At 41.7% G+C, this 19,020-nt stretch overlaps 3 protein-coding genes across 8 annotated transcripts in view; 1 reads left to right on the top strand and 2 right to left on the bottom strand.

Moving 5' to 3' along the window:
- The window catches only part of jam2a (junctional adhesion molecule 2a), a 35,030-nt gene extending 24,784 nt beyond the window's left edge, over window positions 1-10,246 (top strand). For all 4 annotated transcript variants that reach the window (XM_085150677.1, XM_085150676.1, XM_085150675.1 and 1 more), the window contains 2 exons: window positions 1,530-1,563; window positions 1,712-10,246. In XM_085150677.1, coding sequence (XP_085006803.1) covers window positions 1,530-1,563; window positions 1,712-1,750 — 73 coding nt within the window. In that variant the 3' untranslated portion in view covers window positions 1,751-10,246. The remainder of the gene's footprint in view (window positions 1-1,529; window positions 1,564-1,711) is intronic.
- atp5pf (ATP synthase peripheral stalk subunit F6) lies at window positions 4,709-6,777 on the bottom strand. Of its 2 annotated transcripts, none has more exons than XM_085150679.1 (4): window positions 6,649-6,777; window positions 5,875-6,044; window positions 5,527-5,651; window positions 4,709-4,808 (listed from the first exon to the last, which is right to left on the bottom strand). In XM_085150679.1, exons 1-4 carry the CDS (start codon window positions 6,745-6,747, stop codon window positions 4,780-4,782), a joined length of 423 nt encoding a protein of 140 aa, XP_085006805.1. In that variant the 5' UTR covers window positions 6,748-6,777; the 3' UTR covers window positions 4,709-4,779. The 2 variants fall into 2 exon arrangements, with proteins under 2 accessions (XP_085006805.1, XP_085006806.1); XM_085150680.1 differs by having other exon boundaries at window positions 6,571-6,669.
- Window positions 9,100-19,020, bottom strand: part of appa (amyloid beta (A4) precursor protein a) — a 34,353-nt gene continuing 24,432 nt past the window's right edge. For both annotated transcript variants that reach the window (XM_085150672.1, XM_085150673.1), the window contains 10 exons: window positions 18,660-18,793; window positions 18,011-18,085; window positions 17,762-17,920; window positions 17,242-17,370; window positions 17,000-17,099; window positions 15,942-16,154; window positions 15,736-15,789; window positions 14,636-14,727; window positions 12,307-12,453; window positions 9,100-11,831 (listed from right to left, as the gene is read on the bottom strand). In XM_085150672.1, coding sequence (XP_085006798.1) covers window positions 11,730-11,831; window positions 12,307-12,453; window positions 14,636-14,727; window positions 15,736-15,789; window positions 15,942-16,154; window positions 17,000-17,099; window positions 17,242-17,370; window positions 17,762-17,920; window positions 18,011-18,085; window positions 18,660-18,793 — 1,205 coding nt within the window. In that variant the 3' untranslated portion in view covers window positions 9,100-11,729. The remainder of the gene's footprint in view (window positions 11,832-12,306; window positions 12,454-14,635; window positions 14,728-15,735; window positions 15,790-15,941; window positions 16,155-16,999; window positions 17,100-17,241; window positions 17,371-17,761; window positions 17,921-18,010; window positions 18,086-18,659; window positions 18,794-19,020) is intronic.

The following is a 19,020-nucleotide window of genomic DNA, read 5'->3' as shown; positions in this document are numbered from 1 at the left end:
CTTTGCACATCTCTGCAGATGCAAACAGTTCACAGTGAATGATTCCAGTGTTCATAAACAGCGTTTTACAGCATCTCTGATCAATTCCACATTATTTACAGTTAAAGAAAATGAGTATGTCAAACGTACTTACAAGTCAAAGTTGACTATGAACTTTTTTGTTTTGAATGGTGAAAACACACCTACTGTTTGATGTATGTAGTAAAAGTACCCTCATCTGGAAAAACACAGGTTACATTTGGTGAACGGACAGAAGTTTTCTGGTGTGTCTTTAAGATTCTTCAGGTTTTAGTTTCAGATTGAACACATAATTGTTACATTTAAATCGCATTAAACTACATTAAAGTCTTCTCTGATTCAACATATTCGCAGATTCTGGTCAAAAACTGATTTTCCTGTGAACAAAATTTGGTTTTCATTTGCCGGTGAGTCTGTGTAATGAACAATTTAGGGGAGGAAATGAGGTCAAACATCATAAACGGAAGCAAGAAGTAAAAATTTCAACAGTTTTGATGATGTCTCAAATTGGCACCAATTTATCTCCATTCACAACCCAAAAAAACGTAAATATACATATTTTTTTTTAATTTTCAACCTGATTTTTTGAAGCTGCAACTTTCACTGAGCATTGAACTCATGGCAGACAAAAGGGCAGCGCTCTGACCATCATTCAGCCTTGATTGCTTAATCCTGTAACACCGAGTGTGTCATATTTGATACACGAGTTTTTAAGATCTCTACATCTCCGAGGTGAGGTAAATTGCCCGATAGAATTTTAAGCATTAAATGTCAATGAAGCCAATATAAGTAAAACTCATACATGCAAGTTGTTTATTTTGTTTAATTGTCAGACATTTGGATAATCACTCTGTTAAAGCTCCACAGGATTACTTTTCATACATATATTATATATTTTAACTTTTTTTTTTTTTTTAATTGCAACTTTTCAATGTGCAAATCCCTCTTTTGCACTATTTAAAATTACTGTAAATGTGAAAGAAAGAAATTCAGGGAGCTGTTTTTTAACATCGAGCTTGTCGTGTTGAAAGGAGATCAATAGCACTCTCATAGCTGTTTATTCAAACAGGAGACGTTAGCTTGGTGTAAAGATTGGAAATGAGAAAAGCATTACCCCGACTCTCTCCGAATCGTATCTGCTTACAGGCACATTTAAAGCTCTGATCATCACCACGGTTTTCATAATCCCGCCCCTGTATACCGCAGCAGTCTATAAAAATGTCTGTAACTCCTAAATAATTAACAAATTATTGTTAGGGCAATTAAAGTCTGCACATCTTGATTGATTTAAAAAGGTCTGTCATTCTCCAAACGCACATACACAAGCCCTCCTGCGACAAACTGCAGCACTTTCCTTACACTTTGCTCTCCAGTTTGTCCCAGTGCTGCCTAATGACGAGCTCGCTCTGACTGTTCTTCCTACCTGTGTTTGCCACGTGCATTATTAATACAGGCGAGATATAAGTCAGGTTAGAGCTGTCAGGTGTTCTTACCATGTTTCTGTCTTCCAGGTCCAATGTCAACTACATCCCTCCACCCCAAGAAGTAAGTGTTTGTTTTCAGGTTCCCTCTCACTTTGCCTAAATGTAGCAGTTCGCACTTACCGGATGTTTGATGTGTGTGTGTGCTTTTTAATTTAAATCATCAGTTTATTTAGCAAACATTAATACTTGTTTTGTGTTCCTCTTCTCAGCCCCAGGATTTTAAACACACACAGTCGTTCATGCTCTGAGAAGCTGGTCTTCCTCTCCAAAAACAAAACACAAAGAGAAAAAAAGGTGATAAGGTGCCAACACTGGATTCTGATTTTGTTTCGGACTCAGAACGAGCTCTTGATCTTCCAATACGTGCTAATTTCAATCTTTATTCCTCCGCCAATCCTTCCGGATGGTTGATGTCAAGCAAATCTGCAAGGCTTCTTTACTCTCTGGCTTTGCTGTGTATTCGCCTCTTACATTGATGTCTCCTGCTATTATGGGATTAAGTACAGTTTCATGGTACTCTGCTCCCCCCTGGTGGTCAGATGTTGAATTTGCAATTGATCTTTTTTTTTTCTCAGTATAAATTTCTAAGGCTAACTGCTTTAATTACTCAATTTTTATTTTTTACCAAAGACTGATGATTAATTTGATAGATTTCTTGTCTTTAAAAAAATTGAATCATGACAGGGAATTCTCCTTAAAGCCATAAGGGAAGCATCTCAGTTGTTTTCAATAAAACTACAGCTTACCTCAGTCAGTATTTCGTCTTCGACACTGGGACCACTCGTGATCTTAGTAAGAGCAAGAAGCCACTTAACAATAACGCTGAGGACAACCCCATTCCATCCTGATGTGCCTGCATGGTCTTTTTTATAAATATACATATATACTATATACCTTGTGCCTTTTTAATTTGTCTGTCTGTCATATTTATCTATGGATCACAGTTCTTTTTTTGTAAAAAATTTGCCTTACTTTTTTCTTTATATGTCTTTATATTTCTGTGCCACTGATTATCAAATGGAGTGTCTGTTTTTAGGCTGTGTGAATGACTTCAGAGTTTTATTTGAATAGTGTATCAGTAATAAAGTTTTTTCTACTCAAGCCCATGTTTGTTATTACCGTGTTTCCAATGGTGGAAAGGATGCAACACGAGAAGTAGCTGCGTATACACTAGAGGTGGCATGTTGCCATTTATCTCTAAATAAACCACAAATTATGTCAAGTTATCTCACATGTTGGGGGGTTGGCAAAAAAATGAGATTTTCAAGCATAACACTGTCACTAAAACCTGCCTGTAAGGCAGTCTGCTATCAGTCTGAGAGTGAATGGGGTGAAGTTTGCAATTACATGCAATCTGTTTCTGATGGTACAGCAACTACCTGTGATAAATCACTGGAAATTACACATCTGGTGTCGTCTACATGGACAGAAATTCACCTTTAACGTTCACATTTGTGCTCAGTACACTTTCCGATCTCCACACTTTGCAATCACAAGTGGGCACGAGTAAACAACAAAAGCCACTGAGTTTTTATTTTGTAGATGTAAGGAGGTTGCTGTCCTGGCTTTATTCCTGTGACTGAGCTGCTAGCTAGCTCAGAATTAGCAGGTAGCTTTGTCGAGCTAAGTGCATCCACTGTTGGATGGTTTAGCAGTTTGCTCAGCTAATGTTATAACTTTATGGTGGTGCTGATTGACTTAATAAAAGACCAATATTTGGTGTTCCTTTACCGATACGATATCATCAGGCAAAATATTGTGATACTACGCTGTATTGATTTTCTGCACTGCCTATAAAATTCTGTAAACAACCATTAACTTGCACTTCCAAAGCCAGTTACTGATGCAAACCCCATGTTTGTACACTGTAGTAACCAGGTACCTACTAAAGCATCATCTCAAAGTCCTTAAGCATTTGCTGCCACTTTTTATATCCATGTTTGATCAGAACCAAACGTCACTCGCTTTATCACCATCTTTACATTAGCTTGTGCTTTTATCATCCCTGTCTGCCTTTACCAACCGCAACACTCAGGTGTTACATTAATATAGATATGGATGTGTTTGAGTAGTTTTCAGCACTTCTCCCACCGCTGCAGTCAGCACAAGCATCAACCTGACAGGAGGAATTATTCATGACTTCTACTTAAAGTGACAAGAACGTGTAAATCTAATTAAGTGGACTGCAGATTTATCAGACAATGTGGAAAACTGGTAGTTGCATTATTGCTTTATTCGTCAAACTAACTGCATCATCTCTTATATTGCTCACAGTCTCTGCTGTATTCCCATAGATGGCTACAGTGAAGTGCAGCGGCCTCGGTCGGCAAGACTTTACATTAATCTTTCAAGTGATAATCTCCCAGCAGACCTGTTCCCTCCCAGACAGGTTAACTAAATATTTCCAGAGTTGCTTTTCTCCCCCCCTAACAGAATAAACAGCAACATTTTTAACCCACAGCCATGACTACATGCACTTCTGTTTCTTTTCAGTGTGTTTAATGAAGTCGTGCACTGCTTGAAATCACAGCGGTAGATGTTGGTACATTTTCTGAGCGCAGCTTTAAAGGCTGGCTGCACAATCTAAAAAATTTAGGCACCAGGTCAGACAGAAACTTGCCCTTTCTGATGCTATTTTGGGGTTTCAAAACATTCATCACGACAAGGCTTAAATGCATCGCTGACCTTGTCATAACGGGGAACGCTCAAGAACGGTGCAGATTGACAGCCAGTTTGCATCTAGGTCAGCCAACATTTGGCTTGCTGCTTTTTGGATATCTACATATAAATTAAAAAATTAAATTAACTGTGCCTCACCATATGTTCTGGGAGTGTCACTGCAGCTGGATGTCTTTCAGTATTTCTAATCAAACCTCTTTCGAGTTCTGAGCTTGTTTGCATTTGTCCAATCCGACAAACGGTTATTTGAGGGAAACTGCTATTAAACATTTTTCATCTCCAAAGGAAAAAGTAAATAATGTTGACATCTTTAGTCTTTTAATAGTAGCCCGGGGACAGATTTATAGACATGCAGAAAATGTGCAGGCCTAGTTATACAAGTTCCTAAGCAGCCCTCATTTCCTGGCACAAATTCATGGTTTGAGGGCGAGTGATTAATCTGAAATTAATCATTCAGATTTTTAGTTCCAGATTTTACTACACAGCCTCAATCACAACATATTTATGGAGTCACAAAGAGCTCGTAGTTTAGTCCACTATCTTTTTTATTAAATACAACATTTTGTGACAGGTAGGAGATACACAACATGGACATCATTCACTTGGCGCCCTCGTCAAACTTCGGCTCTGCAAAAAAAGAGACAAGATGGAAAAAAAAAAAAAGTGAATCATTTCCTCTTGCACTGCAATATTAGTGATTATTCTGACATCTAAAACAAAAATAAAGGTATAGAAATATACAAAAACTGGCTACTATTAGCTTCATCAAAAACACATTGAAGTTAAAAAATAAAATCTTTCTGACCCAATTTCAAGCAAGTCATCTGGCTGTGTTTGATGACAACATCTACGCTATTTATAGACCCAACACTCAAATCACAGACTGCCTCCTCTGTAGCAAAGGCATAAATATTTATGAAGGGAACAACTGTGGCATAATAAGCACATGCCATTGTCACTGTAGTCCTGCGCCTTCTCGACAAACAGTAACAAAAGGCAGTTTTGACCATAAAATAACACGTTTTAGGAATTTGCTTAAATAACACAAAACAAGAACGACCGCATTACGTCAGTAACCCAAAGATTCATTTAAACTGGAAAGAAACAAATCTAAACATTTTTACAGGCTTAGTGCCTCCAGTGCTGTAGTGGCAAGCGAAAGGTCGCTGGTTCAACTCCAGAGACACAAATCCCCTTTGAAATGAAGTGCTGTGGGACCTACCCACTGTGGCGACCCCTTGTGGCAAGGGAACCTTTAATGAGAAATATTTTTACCTAAACTGTAACTACAGTAAGACTATTCAGCAAATTGCACTTGCTGAGCTGAACATGAGCCCAAACAGACCTGTGAATTTGAATTCAGGGAACTTGTTGAGGTCTCCTCCTCCATATAGTCTCTGCAGTTTGATTACTTCTTCACCCAGGTTCTTCTGATAAGCCGGACCTGCATCCACAATGCCACCAGCAGTCCTGGGAGAGCAAAGGCATCAAAGAAATGTTCAACATTCTGAGCACGATGGCAGCAAGAGGAGGAGATGCTGTTTGAACAGATGTTAGTGAAGTGCATGCCAGATCGCACCCCAAGGACATTTAAAGTTAATGTTTTGCCAACGGCTGACTTCTGAGCTGGAAGTCTGTTTGGTAAACTTTATTCAAACTTGTCTGTCAGTGTCTGGAGGTATCACCAACTCACTTGGCCTTGCTGTTGTAGTCACGGATCTTGTCCAGGAACAGTTTCTGGACGGGGTCGAGCTCCTTGGCCCGCTGGAAGAGGACAGCAGAGATGCCGATGTTCCTGCGCAGGGTCAGGCTCACGGCAGAGCGCAGCACGGAGGACAGCTGGAATAACCGGTGCAGAGCCATCTGAAGGAGCCAAAGCGTCGAGTTTGGGTGACATTTAAACTGATTTTGGACGAAATGTGCTGGTATAAAGTACCCTGAGAGCTTGAAATTACACCCCTCAATAAGTGATAAACGCATTTTATTTTTCTGCGTGTTTAAGTCTTTAATTCCCCTTTCTCATGGACATGTTTGCTATCTTTTACTAATCCCCTATCAATCAGTACCACTAGCTGCCTTTAGCATTAGCTAGTTCACGTCAAAGGCAGAGCATAGCTAACTAGCACACTCAGTTTGCTGCTAACCCAAACACCCAGTCTATAGAAACAGAGTTACTATAACTACAAGATGTTAGATCGGCTTTACTGAGTTGCTGCTTGCTGGTCAATACTTGACGTTTCCTTCATTCAAATGACAAAACAGCGGCTTATGCTAACATGCTAGGCTAGCTTTAGCTGACACTAGGGAGCGTTCGGACATTTTTATACGGTTTGATGTGCCGCGGTGTGTTACACCACCGCTCTCACTAAACGCACCACCGTGCACGTACCTGTGTACGCAGAGCGTCGTGACAGAAGAGGTGAAGTTAAATGTTTGATAGCTTTTCTTTTTAAGACACCGTACTCACCTTGGATTTGACACCAAGAGCAACAGAGCCAAATGTGAAGGACCGCGGTGATTTGTGGGAGTTCGTTGTTGACAGGAGGCGTTCGCGAACGTCAAGCATTAACTCTATATGCGCAGGACTGCGCACGCTCAGTTTGATCTCAAATTACAGTCGAAAAAGGTCAACGAAGTTTGACTTAAAATGACTAACAGAAGCATTTTTTCTAGCTAAATTAAAGTGACCTGGTTGTAAATGACTCTTTCTATTGAAAATCTCTATTATGGCCTTCTAATTTTGCAGTTTGGGACGTGGAAAGATGTTCGTTTTATCACATTAATGCATTTTTCTTGTTAGTTTACTTCTCGCCGAATTCCACCTTCACGAATGTAACTTAGCTATTGTGTTTATGGAGGAAAAGTCTTGAGACGCCCCTATCTGTCTTCAAATCTTGCTGTAAAAACTGGAAATAGTTCTAATCAGTTTTATTCTTCATCACAGTCTGAGCTCTCTGGCATCTTTCTTCTCATGTCTTTAAGTAGGTTTCAGGAATAGTTCTCTAGGCTTCATGGAGGACATTCAAAGCTTTTTTTTGTTCTGTTCGTGGTCAAGATGATCCCACACTGCTTCAATAATGTTGAGCTCTGACCATGACTGATAGTGTTCATTGTGCATCTTCTGTTTTTAGGTCTGTTTTTATTGCATTGGCATTGTGTTTGGGATCACTGTCATGCTATAAAATGAAGCCGCTGTCAGTCATACACTTTTCAGATGGTAACATAATGGATGAAAATCTGTTCTGTCAGTATCGACAAGCTCTCCAATGCACTAGTTGAAATCAGCACCAAACCATGACAAAGCCTCCACGGTGGTTGGACACACTGACCTCCACTGTACACACGGACAACAATTTGAACAAAAAAAATACACATTTTGGATTAGTCACCCCATCAGACTTGTTGCCACTGTCCAGTTCTTTACTAATTTAGCATACCTAAGCCTTTCCTTAAGAATAGCTTCCTGGCAGCCACCGTCCCAGTGAAAAAAATTCTGATAAGGCTTCAGTGAACATTAGGTAGACCAAATGAAGGGCCAAATGCATCTCTCAGATATTTATTCCAATTTTGGATATGGCTCACCTGCTGTAGATAATTCATTGAGGCCTACCACTTCTTCTTTTGTCTTCCACTTGTCCAGTTTCCTCAGATTTTTTTAAGGACACATTGCACACCATGCTGACATAGCCCACATTTCTGGTTAATTACTCTTTGGGAATCACATTGTTGGTCAAAAATATAATTTTATGCCTGTTAGGCTGTTATCATGGATTTTCATGGATTTAACTAAAGAAATGGGAACAGGTGATTTGCTTTTGTAAGAGGCTGCTGGCAAAGTGTCTCAAGATCCAATTTAAAATAGTTTTTTGCGAAGTTGTCTTTTATGTGTCAACACAAAACTGGTTCATACCTTGAGTTAAATGCCTTCTTTATGCTTGAATGTTTCATAGGTGGCTTAAAAAAAACAAAACAAAAACAAAAGAAAGGTTGGCTGATTGGAAGCAAAACAAAGAAACGAGGGGTGGCTCAAGACTTTGTAGAGTAGTCTAGTTGGCAAAAGTATTAAGGTAAAAAGGATGGGGGTAAACAGTCAAAATTGTTAGCCATCTTGACGTGTTTAAGCTAACTGAAATTATGAACTAGAAGCGGAAAATGATAGTGTGGTTTTAATTTAAATGCTTTGCTCAAAGTACGCAGTAACATTTGAAATAGCTCAACAAAAGCATGAAAGTGAAACGTGAGTGAAGAGTTGAATGTGTTCACTAAACATAAAGGGAAAAAAAATGGTGAAAGTGGTCAGTAAACATAATGAATTACTTTTAAATGGAGGAGTTAAAATTGGAACGTCTGCCTCCTTGGAAGCAGAATATAAAGAAATGATGGATGGTTCAAGACTTTGGCCAAGTACTGTGTATAGTCTATCACTCACTGTGACATTTTGGCTTGTCACATGGCCAACTTGGCAATTTTATTTTAAAAACTTGTTTTGCCTGACTTTTTAGTGTTTAGCTTTGACTCGGCTCATTTACAGAGTTACATTTGCCAGAAAGTCACAAAGTAGCCAAAATAAAACTCAATAGATATGCAGTTTTATTGTTGCCTTCTCACAGTGAGGATCAGGTCCTGTTCAAATACCGCCTGTGTTCCAGTTAACCTTTAACAAGATGACCTGGGTTCAGCTGCGTCTGGAAGTTAAGACCCATGCCGGAGCAACACTGAATCCCTGTCAGCTCCACTCTGCCGTTTTCTGTCTGAGAATGACCTTTGGCCTCCTTACCCAAGATAAGAAAAAATGTCCTTGTAGTGGGGCCACTTTTTTGATATTTAAAAACAGACAAATGTGAATTAATAGAATAAAACTGGATGCTTATGCCTGTTTTTGTGCATTAACAGTAGAAACATCACAGAGACACAGCACTTATATGTACATTCAAAACTTTATTATGGAATACAGTGTAGAAAGCATTTTCCCAGTCAATGCAAATGGCCTGCACAATATTACACAGTGGAAAATAAAACCAATAAGATAACCCACAGGAAATAAAAAAAAACCTAAAAGAAAGATAATCCTGCTTCCTCTTCTACTCTACTGCCCTCTGTTGGGCTTCTAATGAGCACCCTCCGAAAAGCACACACACTCATCCCTCTGCAGCCCCATATCTACATGTTCTACTCGCCATTTCCTCACGGATCTCAGCGAGAGGCCACAGTGCGTCTCCTTCCACGCAGTGTTAACACGGTGACCACCCGTCAAGCATGAGCTGACCTGGTAATGCTGAACAGGGGCTTCTTGCCTACCTCTGACCAACATTGGATCGCTGCTTTGCCCCCCCCCACCCCAAGCCTCCGGATTTGCCGTCAGCTCTTGATGGTAAACGCCCATCCCATCATCATCATCATCATCATCAATGCTGCCTTTCAGGAGTCAAGTGTGAGATGATGGCAGAGAGGTGAGCAGCATGCCTGAAGGAAAAGGAAGTCGAAAGAGGAGGGAGGTGCCGGGGTGGGGTGGGGGGGTGAAAATCCATTATATATACACACACACAGACTGCCTGGCTGGCTGGCTATCCAACCGGAACTGCAAGTCATTTCCTCTCTACCTCCACCACCTCCTCTTCTCAGAACTCCACCTGTTCTATCCGCAGAAGAAAAAACAAAACCAAACAAAAACCCAATAAGCAAACCAAACAAAAGAGACGGCGTCGGCTTACAACTGGATGAACCACCAGACTAAAAACGAAAACACGTACACGCCGAGATGATCTTAACCTCCATAACAGACTCCTCACGTGTGTTTCCCCGCCTTCACCCTCCCCGCCCCCACCTTCCCCAAACAACATACACTCTAACTGACATACGATGCCCTTATTAAAAAAAAAAAACATGAAATGATCAAGAAACCAAGAGGAGTGATTTCCGAAGGATTTAACACAATATACTTCAGTGAACGAGAATAATATACAGAGATGAAGCCGGCTCCCTCTCCTGCAGCTTCTGGAAAGTAGCAGGATTAAAAAATATAATATATATATATGAGGATCACACTTAAACGGCAAAAGAAGGAGGGGGGAAAAAAAACAAACAAAAAAAACAAAAACATCTTTTAAATGTTTTTTTCTTTACATGATATCAAAGCAGAGCCCGTTCATCTAGATTTATATATATTTTTCATCATTGTTTTTAAAGTCACGTGATCACGAGAACATACTAAATGTACAATCTTGCTAGAATGACAATCTATAAGTGAGAAATGATCTCGAGAGAGAGCAGCTGTAAGATGTGGTGGTGTTTCGTTTTTCCCCCCTTTTTATTTTCTTGAAACTTCCAAATCCTGTTGTCATTGTTGTCATGCACTACATAGGAACAGCTAAGACTTCAGCATTACTTCTGTAACATTACACGTAATTTAAAAAAAGGACTTTACATCTTTTTTTTTTTCTCCGTTTTCGGTCTTTTTTGAAAAACAAAACTGGAAAACGATAAAGAGAGAAAAAAAGCAACTTTAAAATAAAAACAGCTCATTCAGAATACATGATTACTACCGTCGTCATAATCATCAACATATTCCCCGTCATCATCAGAATCAGCATCTTCAGATATCCTTAAGAGCCTTGTGTGACTTAACACAGCCCAGCTGTTGTATGAATGCACAAAACAAAACAAAAAATTAAGGGAGAGGATGAAGGGAGAAAGGAAGGGAAGGATCCAAGGAGTAGGGAGGGAGAGGAGGCTCATTTATACTCCAGTGTAGACTGTAGAGAGTGTGCAGTAGTGGTGCAGTAGGCGAGAAAAACACTGGGCCTCGTAAAAATCATGGTGCTGCTATATTTCCAAAATCATATAATCATTACAAAGACGCAAAAACAAAAACGATTCAGAGGAAACTGCTCGATTCTGATGATTCTGCATGCAACAATTTTTTAAAATTAATTATTTTATTAACAAAGGCCGAGGCCAGCATGCGTCTAAACACCCTACTGATGAGCGGTCGGATCTGCTTACAAAGTCCACACCTAAAAGCGACCCGAGCCTAAAAATAAACATAATAAACCCAACTACACACTGGCCCTGAATCAGTGTTGAGAGAGAGCGAACGTGTGCTCGTCTTCCCCAAGAGAACGGGTTTGTTTCCATGCACCGGGCAGGGGCTTTGCTTGTTTTAAGGTTTTTCCTTTCCCCTCCATACATCAGCAGGCCCTGACGGAGCAACGTATAAAAACTCCTTCCTTTAATTAAAAAGGCGTCTTGCTCCAGTAAAGTGAACAAACTTGGTGCAGAGTGGCTTGGCCGCAGTGTAAGAAAAAAAAAAAAAAAGAGAGAAGAAGAAGAAAAAAAAAAAAGACCCATGCTACAGTCGCTCCTTGTGCTCGTAACTGACTATTTCAGTCACTTAAAGATCCGTCTTTTGGTTGAAGGGAGGGCTGGGGAAGGGAAGAGGAGGGAAGGTAAGGGGAGGGGAGGTGACGATGTGTGGGATGAGAATGGTTTGTGTGCATTTGTTGTTGTTTTTTTGTGTGTGTTTACGTATGTGTACATGTGACATCCTCCTCAGTTCTGCATCTGCTCGAAGAACTTGTAGGTTGGGTTCTCGTAGCCGTTCTGCTGCATCTTTGACAGGTGGCGCTCCTCGGGGGTGACGGCAGCATCCACCTGGAGGAGAGCCAAGGGGTGGGGGAGACAGAAGGGGAGGGAGGTTACAAGCAGAATAGGTCCTGTGGCGTAATGTAAACACAATTTACATTTTAAGACCTTTTTACTGCTTCTGGGAAAACATAAAGAGTAACCAGGCTGCGCTGGCTATCGTATTTTTTTTAATTAAACATCTAATGAAAGTTCTGAAATGATAAACACAGATAATTAAAAGAAAAGAAAAGCAGGAAATTAATCGGTAACAGGCTTTAATCCAATTATATTTACTAAGCAGATATAATTAAAACAAATTTTTTTTGCACAGCGTAGCATTCGTGCAGCACATTTTAAAGCCTTTATCAGACTTAAGCAACACAAATATCTGGATACTTTGTTTCTACGTGATGCTGCACAAACGGCTTAAAAGCGCCACTGCATGCACAGCATCCTCCTCACACGCCACACCGACGAACGCGCGGGGTCAGCCGTTTCTCACCTCGATGACTCCGTGGTGGATGGAGGTGTACTGTTTCTTTCTCAGCATCACCAGGGTGATGACAATCACGGTTGCTATGACGACGCCTCCGACCATCAGGCCGATGATGGCGCCCTTGTTGGAGCCCACATCCTCTGCGAAGAAGACCTGTGGGTGCCGAGCGGTCAGGTGATCAGTCAGTGGCACAACACACAACAGATTGTGTGAATTTAAGCGATATTCTCGAGGTCAGCACTCGCTTCGTTTCCTCACATCTTTTGCTGTGCTTGCTGGGTTTAATTACATCTCCTACCTCTTCTTGTCATTTTTGTCATTACGGAGTCAAATTTAGCTTGAGAATAGCTGCTCGGGAACAAAGACAATACACACGAGCACACACACAAAAAAAAGTGAAGACGACTTGATGAGGGCAGCTTTTTTTGGATGGAAATATTTTCTTACTGCGGATGTCGAGTAATTTACAGAAAGAATAGCACAGCATAAAAAAAAGCATCAATGCAATGACGCAGAACCAACAGAACACACTTAAAAATACACACACACACACACACACACACACACACACACACACACACACACACACACAAAAACTGTAACTTCTGTCAGAGGATTTGGAGATTTATGGAAACATGCAATTCTTCTAATGGTCACTTGAGGCTGACTCCAAGAGTGAGTATATCACCGTAAACTACTGCGTTAAAATGATTAGTAGCGACAGAGCCAATCTATTATAGGACCAATGCTGATGCCTGGTGATTAAAAAAAATCTGATATACTGGTCGATATTTCTTTGCTTTAAGCCACAAAAAACATGATGTGTTGTGAGTAGTTATTTATGGTTCCTTACTGAGATAGCACGTCAGTCCATTTTAAATGTAATCTTATTCTACTGTCACAGCTGGTCATGGATTACTCATATGTGGTCTCCTTAGATTAGCTGGTTGTTGTTTTTGGCATTTCAAACGCATCATCACAGCGATCAAGAAATTTACAGAGTGCCCTCCAGGGACAACTGGATTTTCCGTAACGCACTAGATTTAAAAGTCACCCATTATTAGAGGCGTGTCCACTTTGACAAGTAGCTGTAGCATAACTGCTTCTTCTTCTGACCACATTTGTGTTGTTGGTGCCTTTTGGATTTATCACATAAATAATTTCTGTACAGTCATCTGAACTAACAGTCCCCTCATAGTTCTCCAGCCCAAACTGCCATATATCTGTGCCTGTGTGATGGACCTGTGCAGTTTAAGGATGCAGATTTCTAACCAACCCTCTTATTAAAAACAGCAGGTAATTTTGCACCCTGGTCGCTCCAAAACAGGGATTCCCATCGTGTTACTTGTGCCGTCTTTTATAAGTCGTCTTTGGTTTAAGGTCATTAACTTCCAATTTGAGATTTTTAACACTCACGTTACTTTGGTTGTTTATAAGCAAAGCAAGCAAATGGATAGAAAAGTAATAATGGGTTGAAAGCAGAGCACAGCACTGATGCACAATGACTCAGCTCCAACACAAAACTATTAAATAAATAAATAAATAAATAACCAAAGAAATGAGAGCTTCAGCACATCTGTCACAGAATAATGTGTGCTCTGTGGGACTCATTTTTCACATTTTACAATGATAAATAGAAGCACCGTGTTCTGAATGGGAAAGAAAAAAAGAAAATAAAAACACCTCCTGATATCTTCAGCAGAGATAACGGGACAGAAACCTCCTCAACCGGCACAAAATTTGGCTACTGCGAATATCAAATTAAGGAGACGAGTTAAAGAGGCAGCCTGACACACTGACTGCTCACTGTGAATGCCAGAAATGTGATATGTAATAACATGTAGGGATTAAGGGATTTGAAGCCTTTAGGTGAGAGGAATAAGGTACGTGGATTTGGATTTGACTGAGGATGGATTGAGGTTTTTTTTGTTCAGGGATTACAACACTGGATGAGATTAATGACTGCGTGCAGAACTTAGCGATATTAACAGCATCAAACTTCCCCGATCAGAGGGCACAGGATTCATTTATTTATTTATTTTTCAGAGAGGAGCACATCGAGTGTGACGCACGCATTATCACGGATGTCTCCATGGGCACCTGTCTCCATGGTGACAACCTTGGGAAGTTTACCAGGAGGACAAAGTGGAGCATGTGTGTATGTGCGTGGAGGAGAAGGGGGCAGAGTGCAAAACCCGCATGTGTGAGTAATATGCATCTGTATGTGTGTGCGCATGCCTGCGTCTATTTCTGTGGGCTTATTAAGCAGCCTGAATATTCAGATCAGCGAATTCCAAACGAGTCTGCATATCTGCACGGCTCCGCCTTTGCTCACCAGTTTCTGGTGGCGAACTTCGTACTCTGTGCTCTGTCTGTCCTCAGTCTCCATCCGCATCTCAGGAATAGCTTCCATCTTCATTCCAGTCACTGGCGAGGGAAGAAAAAGTACAATCTATTATAGATGGTGACATTAAGCCACTCTCTCGATCTCCTGCTGAAATAAAAAACTGACTGAAGCACGCTGGATAGCGGAGAGCCGACTGCACCAGCAGTACGAATAGAAAAGAGCACGGCATACGCAGGATGCATAGACCGCGTGCAGCTGCACCACCAATCTCTTAACAGCCACACCTGCGCCTTAATGGAGGTCAAGTGGAGCCGGCTGTGTGCAAATATTGACTCTGAGGAGGAGAGACTGAGGGAAACATGCTGTGGTGCCTTTACTTCTACAGTGTACTTCAAAACAGTCTCAGTATCTTGTATAACCTGAGCCTGAGCAAATATTTTCTGCTAACCTCAAAACCACTTCAGCTCAGCACTCGCATGCACCAAATCACATGACCTAAAGCACTTTATGATTTATACTTGAGCTGGAAATGGCTTACAGGCCCGAGGCAATCATTATGTACTGAATAACATTAATATCAAACTACAGATGCTCACATCCCTTTCTAACACACAGTGTAAATTAGTCACACCTAAAAATATTCACTAATGTTATCAAACGTTACCATTTTAGTTACAACACGTCATTTAGAGCTGGGGCGTCAGCAGCTAAATTCCTTTACAATGACAGAAAGAGGAATTTTGCTGGTCCGGCTCACTGAAGTGGGCTGGTCCAGAGTTTGGCATCGCTGATTCAGAAAGTTAAAAAAGCATCAAAGTAGTTGAAATGACGAGCTACAAAGAGCCTGTATGAGTTATTATAAATTGGTAACATTACTAGTCCTCCATGGTCTTTAAAGACCATACTGCACATTTGTAATTGAATCAGCTGTTTACACCTTATGCTACCTTTACACTAGAAGAGACAGAGGATAGCTGGATTTTCCCAAACACACTGTTGACACGTTGCTGTCGGCTTCCACCTAAAATGACTCTTGATCTGTCATCTGAACACATCACTATTGGTCATTGTTAAACAAAAGCACCAACCTGGTCGTGTTGGAATGCCTCCGTCGAGATTGGGGCGGGAGTCTACTGGCTCAACTAAAAGGGGAAAGCAGAGAGAGATTTCACTTTTCAGTCATTGTCCAACCTAAAAAAAGGAGCTAGAATATCATTGTGATGCATTTTGGAGGCTAATTTGTTAGCTACTAGAGCTACCACTTGTTATGACAATGCGGTGCTTCAGAAAGTACCCTGGTTGTCGGTATTGGGCTGGTTGAAGCTCTCGGGGTGAATGAAGCCGACTCCAGCCAGTCCCAGAGTGTCTTCCTGCGGCAACAGGTCGGTCTGGCCATCTCCCAGCTCCTGGTCGGGCATCAGGGCGTCATTTCCATAGCTCACCCTCACGTCTGTCTGCAGGTTAGCCAGCTGCTGAGCCATCTCTGCCTGCTCCCTCTGCAGGAGCTCTGTGTGAACACAACCAGGAGGGAGGCAGGAAGACACGAAGGAAGGAAGGAAGGATAGAGGTCAGGAGTCAAGAGGGGAGAGAAACAGGAGGTGGAAACAGAAAAGGAAGCAGTATCATTTATTCACTTGTCATGTGACTCTATTGTTGTTTCAACACAATATGGTGAGAATATTTCCGATGCCAGAATTAAAGAGGAGACTAATTTGTTTGCTAAATGATTCTTTAAATATGAAATCTCACACTGTCTACCTACGCAAATGTTTCTGTGTCAGAAGGGAGAGACGGCCTCAGAAGGAGAAATCTTCCTTTAACAGACCTGATGTTTAGCAAAGGCTGAGTGAGGGGTTTTTCTTCTGTGTGTTTGTTCCCGTTTTTTTTTTTTTTGGTCGGGCAGTACAGACTGTGACAGACTGCGTCTCCAAGATAGAGACACAGATGGCCACATGACGCACACAACTCCAATAAACCCAAAAACCCACAGAAACCTAGCAAATGGAGAGGAGGGGGAGGGAGGGGGATTTATCTTCCCAGCGAACAGTTTCATTTGACTCCTAACAGAAGAATTAGGCCAAATGGCTCCAATGCCCTCATCAGAGAGAGGGAAAAAATGCAATTTAGGCTGCAATTTAGAGCATTCAACCTCTATTACATGTAATCAGACCAGTGCGTCTTCCCCTGCCTTTCTCCCACCCAGCGGTCATCTCCACTGAGTCTCGGTTAAATGTACGTCAGCATCACTCCCTGTAGTTCCATCACATTTGCCTGGTCTGCATTGTGTTTTCTTGTGCTGATTTTGAATGGCTGATAGTGGAAGTTCAGCGAGTCTTCAGTGGAGGAACTCACCGACTTGGTCCTGGATATCATCAGCCACACCGGGCACTTTGTAGAGGAGTCCGAGAGATTGGTTCATGCGCTCCTCAATAACGCGCAGGTGGGTCAGCACCTTTTACACATATCAAATAGGATGTTTTTTTTATGTTTCCCAGAGAAAAAAAACATTCAATTGAAAGGAAGCACAAAATCAACATGCTTTACACTAAAAACAATAAAGAAGTCCAATCATTTTTCAGTGCGTTTGATGCTACCTGAGGTCTAATCTGGGCGGCCTTCTTGGGATCCACCATGCGGACGTGCTCGAAGTGTTTGAGGGTGTGTTGCCTGTCCTTCTGCTCAGCGCGCACGTACTTCTTCAGCAGGCTGAAAACATGACGGGGCTGCAAGAGACAGCGGAAACAAGACAGCTGGTTAAGAGCAGAGGAAACAGAATGAAATCAGTCACTTCAAGCCGAGCCTTTTAAAAATTTCATTTTGATTCTGTTTTTAGAAATCTAATTTTGAAAGCCTCTATAAAAACTGGCAATGTGCAGTTGCACTGTAACAAAACAGAGGTCTAGCAAAACAGAAAACATGCGGGGGGATTTATTTATGCAGCAGGTCAGATAAAAGGGAGCCGTACTTCAAAAGAAAACAGAACGAGAGATGCAGAGATGAAGAGTGTTAAAAAGCAACCTGGAGATGCTTCTTTTTTCCATAAGACACACAGTTTATTACAAAGTGGCTTTAATACGAGCAGGAGAGCACTGCTGAGCTGTGCGTGCCGCTTACCCGGGGTGGATCCTGCTGCAATGCAGTCAGGTAGCTCTCCAGAGCCAGGCGGCGGCGGTCGTTCAGCAGAGCCTCCACCCGGGCCATGTGAGTCTCCACCAGCTGCTGGCGCTCGCTGGCTGCTTCTTGCTCCAGTGCTTCTACCTTCTCTTGGAAACGCTATAAACACACAAAGGAAATTACCAAGTGTGCATCAGAAGAGGGGGGGGGGCGATGACACAGCACACAGGCAGAACATGCTCGCCTTACCTGAATCACGGCCTTCTTTTCAGCACGTGGAAGAGTCTTGGCTTCCCGCTCGGCCTCTTCCCACTCCTTCATCACCTGAAGGCAAACAAAGGAGGGAAAGATGAAATAAAATTAAAAACAAAAAACTGTCAATCTACTGTCATCTTTTTATCCTTCACATGGTTGACATGCAAGTGAGGTTTTACTTCTTACAGACCGGTGTGATGAGGATGAAAAACAGTTTGTTTCCCCCTTTTTTTGTCAGTTACATCCCCTCCAGAACGATTATTGCAAATCCTACATCTGTTTTGCCTTCTCCGACTTATTTGGGGGATTATCTAATCCTATTCAGCCCTTTACCAACGAAAGTGTGAGCATATATGAAACGATGCCTCTCTCGTCTGGAACTCTGGAAGCTGTCGCGTCGCGGCGGGCCATCTGGCTCTCCACCGGTTGATTAAAGAAAACAATTAAAGTTGAAATGGCTCAGTCGGCTCGCTCAGGAGGGATTAACAAACGCACCTACTTGTTTTACTTGACATACCTTCTCTTCTCTCGCCATTTTCTATTCAGTGAAATCTTTGTCCTGATACTCTGTTTTCCCTGCACTTCACATTTACTAAAATGAATGTCTAATGAGGAAAATAAATAAATTCCAGTCTCAGAGTACCTGGGACATTCTCTCACGGTGCTTGGCCTCCAGACTCTCTTTGGCCTTCTGGAAGTGTGCATGTTCATTCTCGTCAGCGGGCGTCTCCAGGTAGTGGTCCACTGCATCGGAGGAGCTGGGCGTTGCTGTGGGAACTGCGTGGAATTTGAGATGAAGGAAAAAAGACTTTAAGCGACGCTTCTCACTGCTGCTGCACACTTTCATTTGGCAGAGCTGTCTCAGCACACACAAACACTCAAGCTCAGAATGGGTTAATAGGGTTAGTGAGAGCTCGAGAGAGAAAGAATATAAGATAGTAGCTGTAGCTGGAAGCCAGCCCCCTTCGAAAGGGAAAGAGCGAGTCCCTCAGATGACCCGCAGT

This window comes from Neolamprologus multifasciatus, chromosome 23, assembly GCF_963576455.1.
Source record: "Neolamprologus multifasciatus chromosome 23, fNeoMul1.2, whole genome shotgun sequence".
Lineage (NCBI taxonomy): Eukaryota > Metazoa > Chordata > Actinopteri > Cichliformes > Cichlidae > Neolamprologus > Neolamprologus multifasciatus.
This window is presented reverse-complemented; position numbering and strand designations above follow the sequence as displayed.

Excerpts from the sequence above, each read along its gene's own strand:
- atp5pf (XM_085150679.1), bottom strand. The coding sequence starts at position 6,747 with ATGCTTGACGTTCGCGAACGCCTCCTGTCAACAACGAACTCCCACAAA. Across the intron at positions 6,045-6,648 it reads CTCTTGGTGTCAAATCCAAG|ATGGCTCTGCACCGGTTATT; the intron begins GTGAGTACGGTG and ends TGGCTCCTTCAG. Across the intron at positions 5,652-5,874 it reads GACTACAACAGCAAGGCCAA|GACTGCTGGTGGCATTGTGG; the intron begins GTGAGTTGGTGA and ends TTGCTCTCCCAG.